Here is a 21964-nt window from a genome sequence, read left to right as displayed (position 1 = left end):
TTATTCACGTTTGATGGAAGACGATTCACGGTAGCTGGTCTTCAATTATTACATTTTTCTAATAAAACATGTTAATGTTTTGCCCGTAATTCTCAATGAGCTTATTTTGAGGGACTGGGTAAATTGAATTTGAATTTAGTACAATACTCCACAATTAAGGGTACTTAAAAAAATCAATGGCGCTACAACCTTTTTAAGAATTGGCCTAAGATTTCTGTATCTGTTTCATGATCATTTGTTGATCCTGAACTAATAGGCAAGTAGGTGATCAGCTTTCTGTGCCTGACGCACACCGTCGACTTTTTTGGGTCTAAGGCAAGCCGGTTTCCTCACGATGTTTTCCTTCACCGTTCGAGCTAATGTTAAATGCGCACATAGAAAGAAAATCCATTGGTGCACGGCCGGGGATCGAACCTACGACCTCAGGGTCTGAGAGTCGCACGCTGAAGCCACTAGGCCAACACTGCTCAAGGGTACTTTTTACCCGCGACATATATCTTCGATTGATGGCGTGATCTGACCTTTTTGGTTTAACTTGGTTTTGTCAGTAATTAATATTTTAAACATTCCTTTATCAGAGCTATACACTATTAATATTTTTTTGACGAATATACCTTTCTTGAGAGAGCAGTTTGTGTGAATATAATGACGCAGCCATGCCCCTGGATGTGGGCTCTCCATTCTGCCATTCCTCACAGAACGTGTCCAACGCGCGTTCCCCACTTGCGTGTGAGCCGTGCCATATTAGTTTTTGTGGCCTAGAAGACATGAGTCATATCAAAAATTGAACGTCCTTGTGTGAACGTCATTTGATGAGTTCGTTTGATGAGCCAGGTGCGTTGTGGGATATTACGCAATTGAATATAGAAAATGTGAGAGATATTGATAGGTATATTTCATTTTCTATTAATTTCTAAAACATAAATAGAAAATGCACAAAATTCTTTTAAATTTTATGAAAACACTAGGGGATCCAAAATACATTGTCCTGTACACACTTCTTACATACAAAAAGAAATCTAATAATGTAAATCATTCTCGACTCCACTTGGACAAACAAGAAATGTCATTAAAATATGTCCAGCTGTTTAGGAGTTTAATAAGACACATGCACAGAAGATTTATATATATACCAGCTGTTTATTTGCTGTATAGATAATTAACCTAGGTACCGACTGCAGCGCCATTTGCCGGGCTGATTTGTGAGCCATGAAACCCAAACTCATGCAAAAAAATCATTCAAATTGATCCAGCCGTTTAAGAGGAGTTCAGTGTCACATATACACGCACAGTTCAATTATACGTATATAAATATTTAAAAAAAGGTTTAAATTAGAGTAACCATACCAATTAGAATCCATCATAATATTTTTCCCGCTAAAGCTGTATATTCGTGGAGTACCCGCAATAAAACCTCCATTTCCATCAAAAATATCAGAAAATGATTTGAATAGGACCTCTCCCATTATATTGACCACTGGTAAATGTCTGTCCGCGTAACGTACTGTGGAGTCCAGATTTTGTATCCTGAGGAAAATGGATAAATACATTTTTAAACATATGGAAACCGGTTACGTTTTAATAAAATTACCTAATTAAAAGATATATATCTCTAGAGGATAAACTATACTTATTAGATTAGATAATCTTTTCCTAATCACTCTCTCTCTCTCTTTTCTTCTCTCTGATATCTCTCACACCTGATAATAATATATTTTAAATATACCAACCGTTTTGGTACCGTGGCTTCTGTATAGAACATATACAAACTATCGATCATAGAAAGGAAATAAAAGAATGTGAGCTCTATCAATCTTTACTCTAAATAGCTTATTTATAAAGCATTTTAGATTCCAACCCATCACATCATAGCGTAGACAAAACGAACGTGTAACTAACGACGTTAGATACAGTAATGAGCCTGATAAAATACAGTAATATTATTAGTTAGTTATTAAAAAAGCTGCATAAGTTTACCTGCTCGTAAGAAAAGCTCTGAAAGTTCCCTTTAAACCGGAGCGCCTGGCTTGGCGATAACACGCGTAATCAGCGCGCCGTACTCCATGCATGTTACCTGATAGAGGTTCATTTAGAGCGGCTAAACGGAGCTGTAAAATAGACGTTGAATACACGTTATAATAACGACACTATATATTGAAACATACAACCCAGTTGCGTTCCTTATAGTGTATTACGAACATGCATTTTGAAGGTGTTATCAGGAGTCTAGTGACACCGTTGACTAATGACGAAGGAAAAGAGTGCACTTTCACATCTTCTCGTATTTCGTTTAACATTTTCACCCATCAGCTACATCTTTAGCATGTTTCCAAAAACAGTGTTAATTATTTGAAAAGTCAGCAATTTAAATAAAGTACTAAGACGTCTTAAAAAACCAGTGACACTACAACCTTCTAGTTCTGAGTATCAGATTTCTGTATCCGTTTTGTGATCATTTATTTTTCATAATAGGCAAGTAGGTCAGTAGTAGTAGTTAAAACACGTCCGAAGTGGGACTCACGACGTTTGGGCGAGTGTTAAATGCGCACATTGACCGAAATACTATTAGTGCACATCTGGGGATCGAACCAGTGAGCACACGATAAAACCATTAACCAGCAATATTCTGGGACGTCAAAAAAATACAGCTTTGTTTGATTTTTGTCGTAGTAAATACCTTAATGGAAATTAGGTACTTTTTAAAGTCGATAACCATGGAATCAACCTGGTCGATTTCCTAATGAAAACAATTATTACAGATTGGTCTACGCATGTATGTTTCATTGGGTGATAAATAAAAAGGTTCTTGGTTAATTAGGAACCTCCTTTTTAAATTATAAAAAGTATTTCTCAAACAATAAAAACGAATGCAAATGAATGCAGTTTTTTTGCAGTTGTCTCGTCTTCAAACATTCTTACTTCTAATAGGTCAGTGACTAACTTAAATCATGTAAAACCTAACTTATCACCAGTTACATACAAAAACAGCCGCTCGATAGTAAATTATAAGTATTGCAAATAATACTCACGCTTGGCCCGACAGGAGCGAGTACAGGCGAATCAACTAAATTGGATATTGGTCCCCTGTGAACAAGACTGGCTGCAGGCATTGGGGGTGTGACAGGTGAGTGCGTCGTTGTCAACGGTGCTGCTTGGGACACTACTGACCCGAGCTGGGAATAAATACACATTGCAAAATATTTATGATTCGATGATTGTTACTAAAATCCGTCCCTATTCGCTTCTCTATCTTCCTTTGTATTTTTGCACTTCTTATTTAATACATTATTCTCACAGTGGTTGCCTGGAAGAGATCGCTCGAAAGCGATAAGGCCGCCAATTGCCCTCCTTATCATTTAGTTATGTTCTTTTTTATATTGTAATGCAACGAAGTGTTAATAAATATAATCATAAAAATGAGTTTTTACGAAGTCGATTAAATCAAATATTATTTGTTATTAATAAATTATCATATCATACACAAATACCCCTTTCTCCTGCTTCCCTGCTCACCTACTTGCCTTTTATACAAAGTGCGCAGGTGTCTCTGTATTCTGAACCACAAGATACTCGGTTTAATTCAGGGTTTTAATATTTTCCCTAATTTAGCGAGCAAGTGAAATAAAAGTATCCTAGAAAGATAAGTATATTACTTATAGTTAAAAATGCTAATTAAATACATGACACAAGCATCGAAACAGATTGAAAAATATTTAAAAAATCTTACCAAAACATATTGCCATCCTGTATTCACTTTGAGGAACAGGACTTGTTCCTCCATGACATAGGCTAATGCACCAACGGGACTCGAAGAAGCAAGCTGATAACGGACAACTAATTATGTAATACATATATGCTATATAAGTGGTTTAATTTCACTAATACCACCGATTTATTGATAAAAAATTAAGTTCTAGTATATTTTTTATTTAAAATGATAAATATATTGAAAAACGTCGGGATATTTTTACAAAGTAAATAATTGTGATATTTAAAAGATTAAATGTTTACTATGATAATATGGCTTAATAGCTTTACTCATTGATACTGATTGGTTTTGTATGTACCCGCATCATCTCTTCGGTGGTCCGAAATACCGACGCACCTGGTACCGTTTTGCTTGATTCGTCTGCATGGTGACTTCTTGACTCGAAATTATCTCGACCTGCAAAGTGTGTTCCTCTGTAACTATTTGAGGACCGTGTATCTACATTATAATTTACTTATCAGCTGCATTGTTTTTTATAACACCATGCGCCTATTTTATTGTAGTATATTAATTTGTAATATTGACCTCCAAAGTACCTTTTTAATGGGCCTAAATGAGAAATGATTTGACTTTGTTTCAATTGTTTCATTAGGTACTTTGAAATCTCGTAGTAAGTCGCGTGAGCGTTATTACGGCAAGTAAAACAATGGTTGATTCTTATGTAGGCGTAACATACTTTTATATTAATATATAAGGCTAGGCACTTACCAAGACGCTCTTTAGTCTTTTCTTTTAGTTCTTTTAATTCTGTAAGAGCTTTTAATTCGTCAAAAGCACTTTTTTGAACTGTCCCATTGCGAGCATAAATTAAAATTGTAATTATTAATAACAAGATAATTAATTAATACGGTCCGCATTATAAATAAACTTACCTGGTCTGCCGAAGAACTTTGTACTGCCATGAATAGGGCCTTCTTCTATATAGCTGAGTCCGGGCTCTCCTTTAGGACCCACGATAGCTAGACCCGGAGATCCGGGAGGTCCAGGGGGCCCTGGCGGACCTGGCACATACTGGACAACATCCGACTTTGGAGCAATGCCTGGTGGACCCGGTGGACCCTGAATACCTTTGGGGCCTGGATATCCATTGTCACCACGATCTCCCTTTTCACCCTTGAACTATAAAATTTAATCAATATTTAGACTACAAATTGTTTTACAAATGTTTTCTGTTTCTTCATTGTTTTATATCGATAGTGATATTTACAATATTAATTTTAATTACCACATGTAATATTGCAAAGACGCTACAAACTACAGTACGCGTTACGTCTATAGTAATAGATTAAAATTCCTATTGATATTAGGTTTTATTACACACCATTGAGACATCCAAAATATTCACGCCTGGGTCTCCCTTTTCACCTTTAGGCCCGGTATTCCCAGGAGGACCAAATGTACCCGGTCGTCCCTGTAAGAATATTTTTTTTGTAAACGACAAATATTGGTAATTGTTACGATTCTTTTAAAAAACTATTTACGTAAGTCGTATGTATCGTATACCTTCATATTATAACACAAATTACCAGCAAATAGATATATTTAATGTGACTAAAAATGCTTAAAACTCTGGTATCTTTTATTAATAATGGCTTCGTCTTCCTTTATATTAAATATTTATTATAATGATCAATGAATCTTAGAACTTAAAACTCATAATCTAAAATTTAGTATGAATTTTTACTTTGTTATATTTATTGTATAAATAGGTAAAACTGCTTTATGTTTATGTTTGAATGTGTATTGCGTTTTAATGACTAGCTTTAATACAATAAAATATTGTTCCTAAATTTTATTAAGAAATGATAAAACAAACCTTATTATTCTAAACGGCAGCATGAAAAAGTTACAGGCATTTAATATAAACAGAAATAGCTTTTAATTTTACTAATCCGTAATATTTAAACGTGATTTAAATTAAATTAATAACTTTATTTAATTAATAACTGGGGTGGCCGCAGAGCAGGTTGAAAATAATGAACGGCTCAAATATAAGAGACTTTCCTCCAACGATTTGGTTCTCTTCGGAGTATATCATGGGGTTCAAGTGCACAGACGCTAATTTAAGATTAAAGTTGGCGCCTGGTAGATAGTACGGGTGACCTCAGAGCTGATGATTTCCTCGCTCAACGAATTAGCGTTAAAGGTACACCGGCTCAGAGACCAACCTTTTTAAATTTGTTTTAATTTTATTTTTCTTAATTTGTAATTATTTTTATTACGAGTACTATGTAGGACAAGAGTATTGTAAAAATAAATAATCAAATTAATGCTTAAACGTAAATCATTTTCTATGAAAACCTCTTTGTGAAGCTGCGAACATAATTGATTTGCATTTAAGGCAAAATTTCAATCTATTGATGTAATTATACAAATTTAAAGTGTTTACAAAATATATTTCGTATTTTAACTCACCATCCAACCGGGAAGTCCGATTTCACCTTTATCTCCGGCTTTTCCCGGAGGTCCAGGCACACCCGGTGGACCCTGAAGTCCTCGGGGTCCTTGTGGTCCAGATCGGCCTCTCCTACCTCTGGGTCCTAGATCTCCCTTTTCGCCCTGTTGGTAGGTTTTAGATATACTATATAAAAAGATTATTTATTGATAATGTATTTAAAACATTAAACATAATATTAATCCTCTAATAAGTTATAAGAATATTTTTTATACAAACCTTGACTGTAATAATGTCGGAACCGCCTGATGTTATTGATACCGGTCCCGGTGGGCCTCTCTCTCCCCTTTCTCCTTTTAAACCTGAAGCGCCCGGGGGTCCAGACATACCGGGCATTCCTGAAGGGCCAATATCTCCACGTTCTCCTGACTTTCCATCTTTTCCTGGAAAACCTGGTATGCCATCTTTTCCAGGGTCACCCTTTTCACCCTGTAAATAATTATAATACATTTATTTAACGTATTAATGTAAATTGGTCAAGTAAATCCATCATAATTATGACAATTATAATAAGTACCTTTTCGCCTTTCTCTCCTTGTAATCCGGCAACAACTCGACCTACAAAGAATATATTTAAAGATTTATTATTTTTTAAATTAAATTTTAAGTGAATTATACCGCTTAATGAAATGTTAACGGACACGTTACCAAATCAAAGCACATATTGAAATAGTTTTATAACTAACCAGTCGAAAGGAATTCTGAATCCTCTGTCGTGAAACCTGCGACAGGAGTCGATGGAGGTCCCGGCGGTCCGGGTGAGCCACGTTCACCTAAAAATATATAAATAAAATACATACAAGTATTTCGATTTTTTATTTTTCAGTATCTTGCATTAGAAATACAATTCAATAGAGAGTTATTTAATTACTAATTAAATGGATACGATATAGGATATTGATTTTACCAAAATTATTCCAATCATACGTTATGTTCGTTTAAGATTGTATACCTTTTTCTCCCTTTTCACCAAAGCGTCCGTTTGCCCCCGGTAGTCCTGGACGGCCATCCAAGCCAGGACCACCACGGTCACCTTTTACTCCTCTGTCACCTTTAGGGCCAGGATAACCCTGCAAATGTGGTATAAGAATTACACATCTACGTGGTAGTACTATGTGAAATGATAGAAACAGTAAAAACTTGCTAATAATATATTGATAAGATTAATAGATATAGGAGTAATTATTTGCAAAGATCCAAGTTTACTCAAGGGCAGGAAAATAATAGTAAATGACTGAACTATGACTCCCCCAGTAATAAACGTTTCTGATATTAAGAAATCATACATAATTTGCGCTAATTCTTGATACAAAAATCAACTGTCAGTAACTTACACGATCGCCTTTAAATCCACTTTGGCCTGGAAGGCCACGTTCACCCTTAGCTCCGGCAAATCCCCGTTCTCCTTGAAGTCCAGCGGGCCCTGATTGGCCAGCATCCCCCTTAGGACCAGGAGCCCCGGGTCTGCCAACTCCACCTCCGCCGTAAGCCCCCAAAAGTGATTCCTACAATATATGCAAGCATATCAGCTGTAGCTCTTATAAAAATCAAGTCTTAATTTGTAGGGTTAACAAAAAAAGAAATAGTGGCACCGTCGTTCACGGTCCGCTTATTCTAATAGGCAAGTATCAACCGTCTGTGCCTGACATCATCGATTTGATTTTTAGGTCTAAGATATGCTGGGGTTTTCTTCATTGTATGAGTGTCTATTAGTTGTGTACGTAGAAAGAAAATTTAATTGGTATCCAGCTGTTATAGGAACGCCCGACCTAAATGTAAGGTATATATATAATAACAGACAAATTAAGGTACAAAATAATAACTTTATGATAAAGTTTTCACAACCACCTATAGACACCGTGACACGTATGGATACTGCAGCACTGTGAAGTTATCAAATGCTACTTTTAAATTACAAATTAAAAATTAGTTCAAAAAACGAATTCGCTAAAAACATTCATAATAACTTCAAACAAGCCATAACTTCAAAACCAAACGCTCAAATAGGGGTTAAATGGTACTTATAATAAAATTGTAAAGGTGCTTCTTCATTGGAGTGTTCAATTGTCATAACGAAGTGATCGCAACATTTAATTATAAAGTTACCTTCCAATATTGCAAGAGTCGGACCGCGTCTTTTAAATTGATTTCGGTATCTTTGTTTGTTAAGTATTTTTTCAGCGCGAGCCTCATATAATATGCGATGGGAATAATCACAGTTTGCCCATTAACAATTATGTGGTTTATTCGTAATTATTTATCCGATATAAATTTACATTCTAAATGAAAACAGTAGTGAATTAGTATAAATACAGAAGTAATTATCCAAAATCCAAACTAATTATTTACATACATTTACTCGATCAGGCTATGTAATAGAGTAAATCCTTTGTACCTAATTACTGGTTTAGGCTTCCGGTGAGATACCGCCTTAGACCAGCCCATATAAAGGTATTTGACGTTGTTACCAACTTTGATGAATTTCTAGACGAAGTTTGACCACAAACAGTGAAAATCAATTTCCTTATCTCCGCCTCGATACATATCTAACCTTAAAGTGGAAAGTCGTTGCGCAAACTTTGCCTTGCCAGTTTTGTTTGCGGAAGACAAACTTTCCTTTAATCATTCCCCTTTAACACAAACTCGGAGACACTTAATGAAGAGGTAATCGACAGGCCTAATTTTATTCCATAACTTAGCAAATACTTTGTTGTTTAATTTAATTAAACTGATAAATTGAATAAAACTCCTTTATATCTGAGAGTGAGAGTGAGAGCGCCTATTTGTAATTTAGTAAAAGTATGTAAAGAATTTTTATTTCAATGTCGTAAATATTGGTTGTGTTTAAGCTGAATAAATATTTACTAAAATTAAAAGAGGTTTTGCATAGAACGCATAAACAGATTTGAATTAGAATTAATTACAATACAATAACTTTAATGTTAATGATTAACTATGGAAAATCTGATTGTGTTTAAAGAAATAAAAAGCCTTGTCAACATTTGTATATAAAACGAAAGCTCGTGAAAAGTAGTTTCCGGTCTAATAAAAGCTCGTAGCAAAGCAAGCTCCATCCATATTTAACGATACACTCGCAACTTACCTTGTATATTTGCCTAGGTTTCCAATTTGACTAAACAAGCAGCAATGGATGGCATGAAAATGGTAAAATAAGATCAGCATAATAAATTTCAAGTGAAAAGTCAGAAGAAGCTTTATAGAAAATTGCAAACAAGGGCCAACGTATTCTAAATAGTTTAAACTTGAGCATTGATTGTCTTTAGCGTATTGATTCTGCTAGAATAAAGGATTATGCTGTTTCACTTAGAAACTTTTAATTGCTGAATCGTGTGTAGTTGTTTTTATATGAAAATTGTTTTTAATATAGTTTTTTAATAATTAAGCATAAACATTGTAAATGCACCTTTTAATATGGTAGAATTTTCAAAAAAAGGCATTTATTTTTTTAATAAATAAACGTTCATAAATACTAACCTCAAAGTTTCCGTAGTCAGATGAACCGGGCGATCCAGGTGGTCCAGGTGGTCCTGCAGTACCAGGTCTTCCATCAACGCCAGGCTCTCCCTTTGGTCCCGTTATGCCTTCTGGACCACGGGGACCTTCATCCCCTCGATCACCCTTTTCGCCCCGAGGACCTATCGGGCCGCGTTCACCGGTTGGCCCCATTTGACCCTTAGAAGCATGTTTTAATTGTTATAGATATATAGTCGAACGAAAAATTATAATTTAATTTAGATGCATAGTTGATCCATTGGTTGATTACGCGTCTTGTGAAAATCAAAGAGCCGAGTTATTTCTGACGCGAAAATGAAGTGGTAATTTTGAGTTGGAATTCGTTCCAGGTTCTTTCTAGAACCGTTACTGAAAACTTTATTTTCTATTCAAAATTTGTTTTTGTTTGAATTAAAATGTAATCAATTTACAAAGAATTTCTTTGGAAAGGAATAATACAATTTTGTGAACATTATTTAATTCCGGAGTTTATAAGAATATGTTACTTATAAGATACAGGAATGGAGTATACATACTAGTGAGTCTTGATATCCCATTCAAGACTGTGGAAAAGCCGATATAAATTGTTTTTTACCTACACAATGAATACAAACTTACAGGTATGCCAGGTGGTCCAATTCGTCCTTCGGCGCCAGTGACCCCCGGAGGACCTGGAGGACCTCGGAGTTCCGGTGCCAACTCGAGGAGTGCCATTAGTGTGCTGCTGTTGCAGCCACATTGTCCAATTGACGCGTAGTTCTCACCAAAAATTTGCTACATGGGGATATTCCAGTCTTTTATATTCTTATGCCCATATTCAGATATGATTTGTAAGTCAAGATATTGTAAGATTTCGCAGTATTAATGCTTAAGATATCTTAGAGATTTTCAATAATATAACCTTTAAGTTTGTGGTTCATTATAGCGTCAATAGAAGTGCTGCAATATGACATATAGAACAGGATTTCAGCTGTAAGAATTAATACTGAATTGTAATCTACCTTTAGACAAGTTTTTTTTAACGTTTACATAAAATATTAGCCAATATTTTATGTAAATTTCAATTTTCGGTACGTACCTTTATATTCATCGCCTGAGACGTATGCGTAGAAAATATAAATACCATTAAGTAATTGCCTATTAATATAGTAGTTTTATATTCGTACTATTGGATACGGAAATTGTGTAATGCAACTAGCTGTTTACAGCCGAATTTTACGGTAGAGATGGCTTCAAATAAGTTTTAAGAAATTAATTTAAATTCTATGTTTTCATTTTTTATGTTTGAATTAAATATATATTTATTTAGCTAATAAAGGGTAGCGCTACAACCTTTGGTCTCGGATTTCTGTGTCTGTTTCTTAATAACTCTATTACCGACTTCTTTTTAGGCACGTGTGCCTCAGCCTTGCCAGGCATACTGATGTCACAAGCACCAGGACGTTATTGTTCGCCGTAGAAGGGAGTTTTAAAAGAATAACCCAACTCTCTATCGCATTAAGATCAAGCATTTAGAATCCATCAAAATGCTAGCAACTTACGTCATCTCCAGACGATTCAACCATGGCTGTTCCAGGAATACCAGGAAGCCCAGGAGGTCCTGGTGGTCCCGGTGGTCCTCGTATCGATTCTCCGGGTAAACCCTGTAATTACACAGAAAGGTATTTTACAAACAGGCCAACCTATATGTATTATTAAAAGGTACGGTCAAAATGTAATAGCGGTCGAGAGGCTTTTAACAGTCTATTATGTTTTTTAAATTTACATAAATATTACCTTTATAAAAACAGTAAATAATTTTACACAATAGTATCTACTAAACGTAATTCATTAACACAACATTTTTAATAACTTTAAGTTTACAAAACGTTTTAAATAATTTTTCTGAGCGAAGTCTTATAGGTATATTTATCTTTAAAGATTAAATTCATCAGAGCTTAGTATCAGTAATTATGTTTATCATGTAGGTGTAAACGTGTGGAGTGTTTGTCATTCCTCTAATCACAGATAAATTCGGCGTGAAATCTACGAATAGGAATAGTCTTAAATTACAGACATGGTCTTTAAGCTATGTATTATATGTATTAAATATTATATTGTATCTTTATGAAAATGTTCTCACGTCTTGGATCTATAAGTAGCTTTAGAGTTATTGTCTATAGTAACGTAATTAATAATAGGTATATTATCTATGGCTTCAAACTTTGTATCATGTCTTTATATTAGAATAACTTTATTTATTAAAAAAAATAAACAACTATTTCTGTGATGGTGGAACACAAATTCTCAATCCATCGAAGCGTTGAAATTCATTACAATACATATATTGTTATAATATTTGAGTAGAAAGAAGTTTATTAAAAATCAAGATAAAGAGAAGATAAAAATCAAATAATAATAATTCAAATAAGATTATCTATGTCAATAAAAATGTATATTAAAGTAACATATATTTATTAAAATAAATAAAACTCTTGCCCTTGGTCCTCTCTCTCCCTTTTCACCTCTTAAGATTGGGGCATAACCTGAAATAAAAAACTTAATGATATAATATATTTCTTTTACAAGTTACTTTTACATTTGTTAATACAGTATTATTTAATATGCTGTAACAATGTCCACACATATTTTTGTGCTCATTATTAAGCGACGTGAGATGTGATGTATGAACTTGAATGAGGACACACTCATTTGTTCTTTTATTATTAAAGTCGCAGACTACGTTCGATTCTCTTTATAATTAAATAGTCAATAAGTAAGCGGTAAAACTAGTAGCTTTCGTAATTTTATGATCAGTTCAAATTGAATTAATAAAAGTTATTTTGACAGAGCCTTAACTAAGATAATGTAACAATAAACCGTTGTGTATGATGCAATTATGCTAAAGTTGCTGCGGGTAAGATAGTATAAAATATATTTAAAAATCGAACGCCTGATTTTTAATTTTAAGTTTCGAACTTTTACACTTTGTCTCTTTTCACGAAAAAACAAAAGAGATAAAGATTTAGATTTAGGTAGAGTGCCTTTATTTTTACTTAAATTCTTAGACTAAATATGTTCTGTGCAAACTAAAGTTCTCGAGTTCATAAGTCACCCACAGTAATTAAGTATCGTTTAAAACAAACAGTCGTTAATCCAAGCAAACATGGTTACTGCACGATCCCTCGACTTGAGATAAATACGCTCCCCAAAGCCAGCTATTACACGGTGTCGAGTAAATATTGTATAACTGTTCAATTAACAGAAGATTTGGTTTATAAAAATATTAAATAATGGGAAACGATGTTACTGGTTTACTCGTACCTAGTTTTATATAGGATGGGCTTATACAAAACCATTATCGATAAGAAGTGCGTGATTCAACTTCGCCAAGCACTTTGACTACTTGACACAGATTTGTTTGGTTTAATTGTTGTACGGAAAAACAAATCCTGTGGCCTCCAAACAGACAAGGAAAGGCATTGGCTAATCGTGTTTCTAATAACCTATATATTCTTCTTAAATATCATTTGGTAATAAATTATAAGTATTATATATTACGTAATTACACTCGATTTTCAGACGCCTGGGATTTAGAAATCTTCGTTTACGCTAATACAGTAAAAATAATTATTAAAGAAAAAATCAATAGCATATTAAAAATCTAAAACACCATGTTTAAAGCATACAAAAATGCCCGGTCATTAATAACAGGTGTTTTACCGTTAAGTCCGGGTGGTGGAGGCGGAAATGGCGGAATTGTCCCATACCTCCCAGACCCCTCAACATCCCCGTCTTCTTGGTCCACCTGCGAAACAATTAATTACATAGAATGCATGTTTAAATACATCTGTGCAATAATTAAGCGGCTTACTCAGTACGTTTGTCTTTATTAGCTTAGCGTTTTACGAAATATTACACAAAATTTTTATCGGATTTTAAATGCGATGTTATTTTAACTTGGGTATTTTGCGATCTGGACGTTAACAAGTTAGCGTCCATTAGCAAGTATTTCAATTAGTTAAATCTTTAATCGCAATTAAAGTCGATAAAAACAAGGTTCTGGCGTGTTTAGTTTTGTTAGTTAGGGAGCGTTCAAGTATTACGTCACGCAATTTTTGGAGATTCTTGACTAGATTGGAGATGGGGGGGGGGGTCATGAAACGCCGCCGTAAAGTTTCTGTTTCCAATAGTAAAACGTTTCGTGACACCAACTCCAGTGACTCTTTAAACCTAAAACTTACCATTATGTGGTGTAAAGTGTACTGGAAGTAAAAATATATATATATATATTAACAATAACGCGTAATTCAATTCCCGCCCCGCATCGTAACGTTTTACAAAAGGAAAAAATGCGTTACGTAATACTTCAAGTATTACGTAAGAAGTAAATTGATGAGTGTAAAAAAGATGCATTATAAAGGACTCTATATGTGAGTACATACTCCTTTTATGAGTACGCAAACTTTTCGATTAGGCAAAATTAAGTCGGGTTATATGCCGATGTAACCAATAATAAAATGTTTGAAGATATACTTCTTTTGGCGCGTTAATGAAAAATTATGAGAGTAAACTTTTACGATGCGCGCGCACACCGTCGCAAAAAACCGACACCCTGAAGTTAGCATAGTCAACATTTTAAAATAATAAATATCAATTTCTATAATTATGTAGAAATATTATTTTGTAATAATGAAATCAACTTTTTTTACCTAGATTAACTAGATAATTCGTTCCAATAAAGCTTTCAATGTATAAAATAACTTTTTTGTATTGTTTGTGTCGTTTTTTTCCACAAACGTAGAATAAAATTTTTGAAAAGACTATTATAATGTTACGCCAGAAAAGTATAACTTCTAACGCGTGTACATAAGTACACACAAATGTATTTTTTAAATTTATAAATTATGATAAATAGTACCGGTGAGGTGAAATCAAAACCAATGGATGTATGGACCTTATTAATCAACTCCTAAGTTTACTTTTTAAAGTTACGATAAAACCAATGACTACTGTAACTCTAGCTCACCCCATTTCAAATATACCGTACCGTGTCAATGGTGTCATGTCAATTTTAAATCTATGAAAACCAAGAATCTGTTATTCTGTACCTATAAAGTATTATAGAAAAACATCTTATTAATTTTATTTAAAAGCTTGCTAATAGTTACACAATTTTTACACCCTTTGGACTAAAATGTATTCCACTTATTATGCATAAAAAAAAACTAAATTCGTAATAACAGAGATTTTACAGTGTCAGAAAAACGGATGTCTAGATTTAGTCTTTCTGTTTTAGTCATATAAAATATGGATAAGCCGTCGTCTACGAAAATCAGTTCACCGGTCTAACATAAGCTTCGAATTTATCGCAAAAAGAAGGTTAACCCGATAAATTGCCACCTAACGATAATCAAACAAGCGTTGACGAGCAAATGAACTAACATTTCAATATATAACATAGCATCAGTGATAGGCACACGAATAGGCTTCGAGCGTTTTTTTATGGAAAATAATTATGTGATAACAATTTATTATTATCAATGAATTATTAGATGTGTTTCAAACGAACCTATAGAAGGATTACGTATTGTTAAAAAAATTTGCGCGTTCTACTTTCTCTATATTGTCTGTGGTTAATTTGCCATATACACTACTATGACTTTATACTATACTCAATTACTTCCTTTTTTGATAATTTTGATAAACTGGCTGTACCAATTGAATCTGCTGTATTAACAATACAACTTATTCAACCATTAAATGATTATTCAATTACATTTACACTCTGCTAACACATATAATAGTGAATCTAGCATACAGTTCTAGCCATGATTAAGTTTAAAATACATTGAAAACCTTAAGAAAATGCCTAATCTCACCAATACCGCGCTGAGTATGTATCTAGTTATGTTACAACGTACGATCCCTGGGTAATGTTCCGGCCCCTCCTAGTAAAGTAAACTTTTAATTAACAGCGAAGCAAAACAAATCAGCCTTCTGACACACACTGTTTCAGTTGAAGCAATGACAAACTCTGCAATTTTTTACTTGAACGATGTCATGATTGTTTAGTACTATACATTTTTAGTGTTATATACATCAGATTTTAATTCTTCTGGCTGCTTCGAAATATTTTATTTTATCGTAAATTCTACTCATGTATCACTTACCAAATAATACACGTAGACGAGAATGTTCTTGGATACGATTTCGCTCTTTAAAAGTATATTTTTATATTTGTCCGCTGATAGAGTCGCGAGGCTTAGATGTAGTTTTTTTTCACTAAATATGGTTAATGTGTTCAGAGCTTTACGATAGCGAGCCATTGGCGGAAATGTTTGCATAACGACTTATTTGTTTACATTTTCGCGACAAAGTAAATACGATTCGGCGTCGGGAATTATTTTGTGGTTTCCAATGGGTATATTTGCTCGAAAATATCGTTGCTTTTATCATTCTTATCAATTACATATTCGATATTGCCCTCGATGTCTGCGTGGATAGAAAAATCGATATATATGTAAAACTAAAGTTTACTCCTTACGAACGATAATTATGATATTTATCGAATAGAAAAAAAGGGTAAATGAACGCATCTGCTAAAATGATAAGAGAAACAAACATATATCTGTAATTATTCGGATTATTTATATTACTTCAATAAAGCGTATTACATAAAGTATGTTACAAAACAATATAAATAATAATAATAATAACAATAATAATTGTGTTCAATTTATACAAATACAATTTTAGAGAGAATGAAATGGAATCATTCTTTTACACGTTCAATCCTACAGATATATATGTTTGTCTCTTTCTACGTAACGCCTCAACTTTTCGTGTTACACTTGATATTACTCCTCATAAAATTTCCGTACCGGGCCTTTTAACTCAAATCGTTTCTTAAGGAGTAAACTCCAATAAACTCCAAAAAAAAAGAAAACTCAACTGATTTATACTCGTAAGGTTCTCTTAGAAATGTTGGTGTGGTACGAAAACGTCTCCGAAGCTTGACATATTCAGTAGTGGGCTGATAAATTAAAAAAAAATTGTCTTAAAATCATAATTGTCTTATATTTAAAAAGAAAACTTGTAATATATACCTACTGTAGATATATGAATACTGTAGAATATGTATTATGTGGTGAACTTTAAAAAATAAATAACACCTAAAAAATCTATGTTTTATAAACACAGATAATGTATGTTATACGTTAATAAAACTTGGATTTATAAGCGATTTACTACAACCAACCCAGTGACACATCTATATCGTTTTTCTGAACATTTTCATAGTCAATCCTGTTACGGGACCAATTTGACCAAGACCAATCGTTTAACAACGCCCTATCGTCGTCGTTGTGTCACAAACACAATTGTAATACTTGAATGTAGAAATAAATATCCGTTAAAATTTACACTTTTGAATTTTTTAATTAAGTAAAAATTTATAGAAGTTTGTGACAAAACTAGGATGATATATATTATATTTTCATGTATATACAATGAGTAATGCGGTCATTGACGTGAGATGGTCATATTAAGCTTATCTTAAGAATGTCTATCTCGAGGCAATCTAACTCCTTGAGTGTATGTTTATTGTTATTTAATGAATATTCCTCATTCACTGAGTTATCGTAAAGAATTTCGCGGTTAAGTGAGTCAATAAAGCCCCATTTATATGTCAACCTGATCCGATTTAAGGGTTCATTGTGCTTTAAAAAAGCGTACCTAATCAGCATTTTTAAGTGAATAAGTATGAAGCGAAATAATTTGAAAGAAATTTATTTTTACCGCAACTTATAGTATAGAAAATGCCTAACGTAAGATGTGGTGTACTTTAGTAAATAAATAAATACATATGGCAAAATTTAATCTATCGTAATAAAAATCACGATCCCTCATGATATAAATGTCCTAGTAAAGTAGTTAAATCAGAGAGTTAATTGAATCTGTAGACAGTTAATTAAATGTCGATATTCAATCAAGTCGCTAGCATTTTGATTTAAATAAAGCAGCGTCAAAAACGTTTAACTATCTGTCTGACCGAAAGCCAGCGTGTTGATTAACAATGTAAAACAAGATGGTAAAACAAGACTCGGCCATGATTATTTCATTTGTTTTTGTTATTTCGGTGTGATCCTGTAGAACTGAGAGCTTGGAAATTCCATGTTTTGCTTTATTGTAAATGGTTAGGTTAAGTTATGTTATTCTTGTTGCTTAGGAACGTTTAGGAAACTCGTTAAACGTTTTGTTCACTCACTTGTCTGAGGGAACTTTAGCGACTTGATTGATATCGACATTTAATTAACTGTCTATAGATTCAATTAACTCTCTGATTGAACAACTTCACTGCGACATACATATTCGACCAACGATACTATATCCTCCTGTTTATTGGTTATTTTATATTTTCGCAGTCATAAAAATCAATATTTGCGGTATATCGCGGGATATATATTGCGGTAAATGAAATACATGTCAAGGAAATTAAGGTACTTAGTCAATGATTACTTTGCTGTTCCTAGAGTTAGTTATCTCTAGTATGAGTTTGATAAATAATTTGATAATATTAACATGGTAACGCAGTGCAAAATTAAGTAAGATTCAAATTTATTTAGATTTCATTGCATTAAATAAAAACGAATAACATAAATTGTTAGGGGAGCAAAGGGCTAATAAGCCATATTTTCTAGGCATCCCTAGTAAGGAAAAAATAAAAAAATAAATTACATATTATGACTCGTTTTTTAAAATCGATTTTTTTTGACTTGCGGATGTGACGAGCGTGATCTCTCGTGTCTGTGACTGTGTCCCCCAATACTTAAATAAATGTTTTAGGTAAACAGCATTTTCACTGTAAAATTGAGGGTGAAATATTAGTCATAAAATTAGTAAATATTATTATTTTTCAAACATACACAATAGTGCAAAACAATAACATTAGTATCAAGACGTCACAATTGGTGTTAGTAAGACAATAACTGATACTATTCCGTTTATTTATCCCAACCGCTGGTTCCTATTTCAAAATACCAGGCGTAAAAACTACAAGTCATAAATTACGAACCGAATTGAAGTGTCTTTAAGTGGTAAATTTTGATACGACAGATCATTACCGCCTGGTATAAAATAGAAAATTATGTATGTAAAAATACTTCAATTTGTCATATCAATAAAGTTTATTAATATTATTATTGGGATTTTGTTGGATTAGTATCAGTTATAACAAAAAAGTAAATAATAATCACCAATGAATTGTCAATATAAATCTCGTCTCCTTCGCCGCCTTTGCCTATATCCTGTCAAACCATAATTAATTATAATCTGTATGAAAGTAGGTCAGACTTATAAAATTGCGTAATATTTTTTTATACAAATGCAATTAAATAAGATTCTCAAGAGTCTCCTTCAAAAGTCCTCCTATAAAAGAATTTTCAAATCCCACGGGATATAAATAAATTTTGTATTGCTACCTTTGGACTCCGCTTTAGGGACCTTTTTGTATTTAATATTATATATGTGCGACTAATATTATTTGAATGAAATTTAAATAGACTAGCCCGTTACACATAAAATCATCTCTTTGTAAATGTTTTCCCTGTGATAAAAAGAGGGGTAGTATTCCCGTTCAAAGCTATTATTCTGATATATTTTTATTATTGATATTAATTTATCTATGCAGGCCTATTTATAAAATATCTATCCTACCTCTCTATCTAAAATCCTATGATATTATTTAAAGAAAAGTTTAAGCAATTATTATGAAAAAAGACTTACCTCAAATGTGTTCACACACTGTACTTCGGCTTGTGAAGGCGATCCAAAAAGCTTCAACTCTTGAAACGCACCCTGTATTATTACCAATGTTAACACTTGGAACCAAACTGATCGCATTTTGGCTGACAAGATATTATGAGGACGGGACCGATACCTTCACGAATATTGTGTATTTAATATTTTTTAAATAAATAAAATTGTTATTAACGAAATAAAATTATGAAAACACAAGTTTTAATGCTAACAGCATTAATCGTAAGAATAGATTAAGTAAAATAATGATAATGAACTGTAGTAGCGCTATAACATCCGGTAAAGATGCGCACACGCACCCGTGTCAATCAACGTATGCACTGTACAGCACTAAATTTCAAACAAACTCGCGCCATATCTTGACAACTTGTAAACAACCAGTTTACTGTGCTACCTGTGTATCCTGAAGTTATAGCTAAATAAACGCCCATGAAAGACCATTTTACGCTGGACGTGAGATTGTGTGGCTGATCGCTGTCATAAATCGGAATTGACAATGTTCGTTTTACTTAGTGTAATTTTGTACATTTTCAGTTCCTAATATTTTTATTTTACTTACTATGGCTGAAAGTCAGCTACTTATGTTTCGTAGAATATCACTACGCTGTATATAAATATATCAGGGAATCCTAGGATTATCAGGAAATTATATGATCAATTGACCGTTGATTTTAATTGTTGCTTTGGTTAATCGTTGAGATTTCTTCAATTACTATTAAGAATTTTAATTTAATTTGATTAGATTTGTATTGTTATTATTTAATTGTTTCATAATTTGCATAACGAATCAAAATATGAAATATTGTTGCGATCAATCAGAGCAGAGCAAATGCCTCCATGACGCCCACTTAACTCGCTAATGATGATGTGAATATCCATGGAATAACAATAATTTTCCGACAATATATAAATTTTACTTATCTAAACAATTATTATATCAATAAATGACACAGTAATACAAAAGTAAAACAACATTAAACATTTTTTACCACATAACTGCAAATGGATATTACAAATTCACCGAATCGCGAGTTGAGTTTAATAACGAAAAAATTTCCAACTAATCAACGTTGAACAAAAGGTGAACCTAGTCTAAAACAATTTTTCGATTTCAGATTTTTAATTAAAAAATACGTCGGACTACACCAGCCATTTCCATGACACCACTGAGTAAATAATATTTCGCGGTGTGTGTGGTTTATGGTGGGACAAAACGTTTTAAGTTTTAACGAGTTGCCATATTGGATACATTGAAACATGATTGAATTTTTTAATTTAAAATTGTAGCAAAAAAAAAATTTCATTTGCCGCATGTCTATCTTTCTCATATACACTATAAATCTAGTGAGTATTATCAAACTGTCATGTAACAGTAAAACCAAGCCAAACTGACAGGACGCTCAGTGATGTTAAGAGACAGCAGTACCTCTTAAACTTGAACACATCCAGAAGGCTCAAGTGCGTGGCCAGTTGTAAGTTGTTTATAAAACGGGTAATTCAATGTAAGCAGTGTCCGTAATCTATGTAAAACTAATGCACTAACTCATATGTATAGAATCAATATTAGTGACTGGAAATGAATTTTAGGTATTTTATAAATAATCGAACAAAATTAAACCCGGCCAGGTGCGCGTTCCGAACACCTATAAATGGTGTTCATGAGTGATTTTCATTTGAATAAACTTAGGCCATTCTTTACCGAACTCGTGAATGTGTTTGATTTGAATCTCTTTGTTATCAGATTGCGTTGGTTGCAAATACTGTATAGCTCATAATTATTTTAGCTTGGGAACGTCCTAAGGAAAGCAAATGCGGTTTTCGTTACAATGTATTTGTTGATGAAAGGTTAGAAAGCATTCAACCTGAGAAATAACAAAGAAACGTAGCAAAATGGGAACAAATTATAAAGCTAAGTTAGGACTCGAAGATTAAGAGCTACCATCCATTCCGGGCCATTTCAGAAAACATACGAATGCCATTAATTTTATAGGTCACAAGATTTTCTTCCAGCGCACCATCACGTAACCAACAACCAGTGGAACAAGATCTCCCTCGTTATTCCCTTAGTAATTTTCCCTCGGCGTATTTAAAGTAACATTTTATATGAGGGGTCTATATAAACTGGATACGTTATAATAACGTTGTATAAGGCTGGTCAATCTCTGGAGAATAATCGTTTTCGCAAAAAGAGTGATTTTATTTGAGTTTGATTGTGGCTATATTTCTAACCGGGTCATTAATTTATATTGAAGAAGGCTTTTGCTTTGATTGATACATGATATATGAAATGAAAGGCGATCGTTAAGAGGTACTACGCTTATAAACATGCATTTCTGGCTTCATAGCCCCAAAACGATACAGGATCTCAGAAAAAATAATACAATTCTTAAATAAATTTATATGTTTATTTTTTTAAAATATTATACAAC

The 21964-nt window shown here is 33.2% G+C and overlaps 1 protein-coding gene across 2 annotated transcripts in view; it reads right to left on the bottom strand.

Annotated features, from left to right (window-relative positions):
- The window catches only part of LOC123709913 (collagen alpha-1(XVIII) chain-like), a 131056-nt gene that overhangs the window by 1790 nt on the left and 107302 nt on the right, over positions 1 to 21964 (bottom strand). The window contains exons 5-28 of one of the 2 annotated variants that reach the window (XM_045661516.1): positions 19503 to 19574; positions 18974 to 19024; positions 13440 to 13524; positions 12216 to 12262; positions 11279 to 11380; positions 10816 to 10830; positions 10356 to 10511; positions 9720 to 9917; positions 7559 to 7729; positions 7177 to 7294; positions 6911 to 6997; positions 6742 to 6782; positions 6444 to 6653; positions 6185 to 6328; positions 5586 to 5594; positions 5091 to 5180; positions 4642 to 4888; positions 4478 to 4555; positions 4068 to 4165; positions 3728 to 3820; positions 3030 to 3173; positions 1978 to 2108; positions 1348 to 1527; positions 615 to 758 (exon numbers count right to left, since the gene is read on the bottom strand). In XM_045661516.1, the coding sequence (XP_045517472.1) occupies positions 615 to 758; positions 1348 to 1527; positions 1978 to 2108; positions 3030 to 3173; positions 3728 to 3820; positions 4068 to 4165; positions 4478 to 4555; positions 4642 to 4888; positions 5091 to 5180; positions 5586 to 5594; positions 6185 to 6328; positions 6444 to 6653; positions 6742 to 6782; positions 6911 to 6997; positions 7177 to 7294; positions 7559 to 7729; positions 9720 to 9917; positions 10356 to 10511; positions 10816 to 10830; positions 11279 to 11380; positions 12216 to 12262; positions 13440 to 13524; positions 18974 to 19024; positions 19503 to 19574 (2711 nt within the window). The remainder of the gene's footprint in view (positions 1 to 614; positions 759 to 1347; positions 1528 to 1977; positions 2109 to 3029; positions 3174 to 3727; positions 3821 to 4067; positions 4166 to 4477; positions 4556 to 4641; positions 4889 to 5090; positions 5181 to 5585; positions 5595 to 6184; positions 6329 to 6443; positions 6654 to 6741; positions 6783 to 6910; positions 6998 to 7176; positions 7295 to 7558; positions 7730 to 9719; positions 9918 to 10355; positions 10512 to 10815; positions 10831 to 11278; positions 11381 to 12215; positions 12263 to 13439; positions 13525 to 18973; positions 19025 to 19502; positions 19575 to 21964) is intronic. The other variant, XM_045661517.1, reaches the window with a different exon arrangement.

This window comes from Pieris brassicae, chromosome 5 (genome assembly GCF_905147105.1).
Source record: "Pieris brassicae chromosome 5, ilPieBrab1.1, whole genome shotgun sequence".
NCBI lineage: Eukaryota > Metazoa > Arthropoda > Insecta > Lepidoptera > Pieridae > Pieris > Pieris brassicae.
This window is presented reverse-complemented; position numbering and strand designations above follow the sequence as displayed.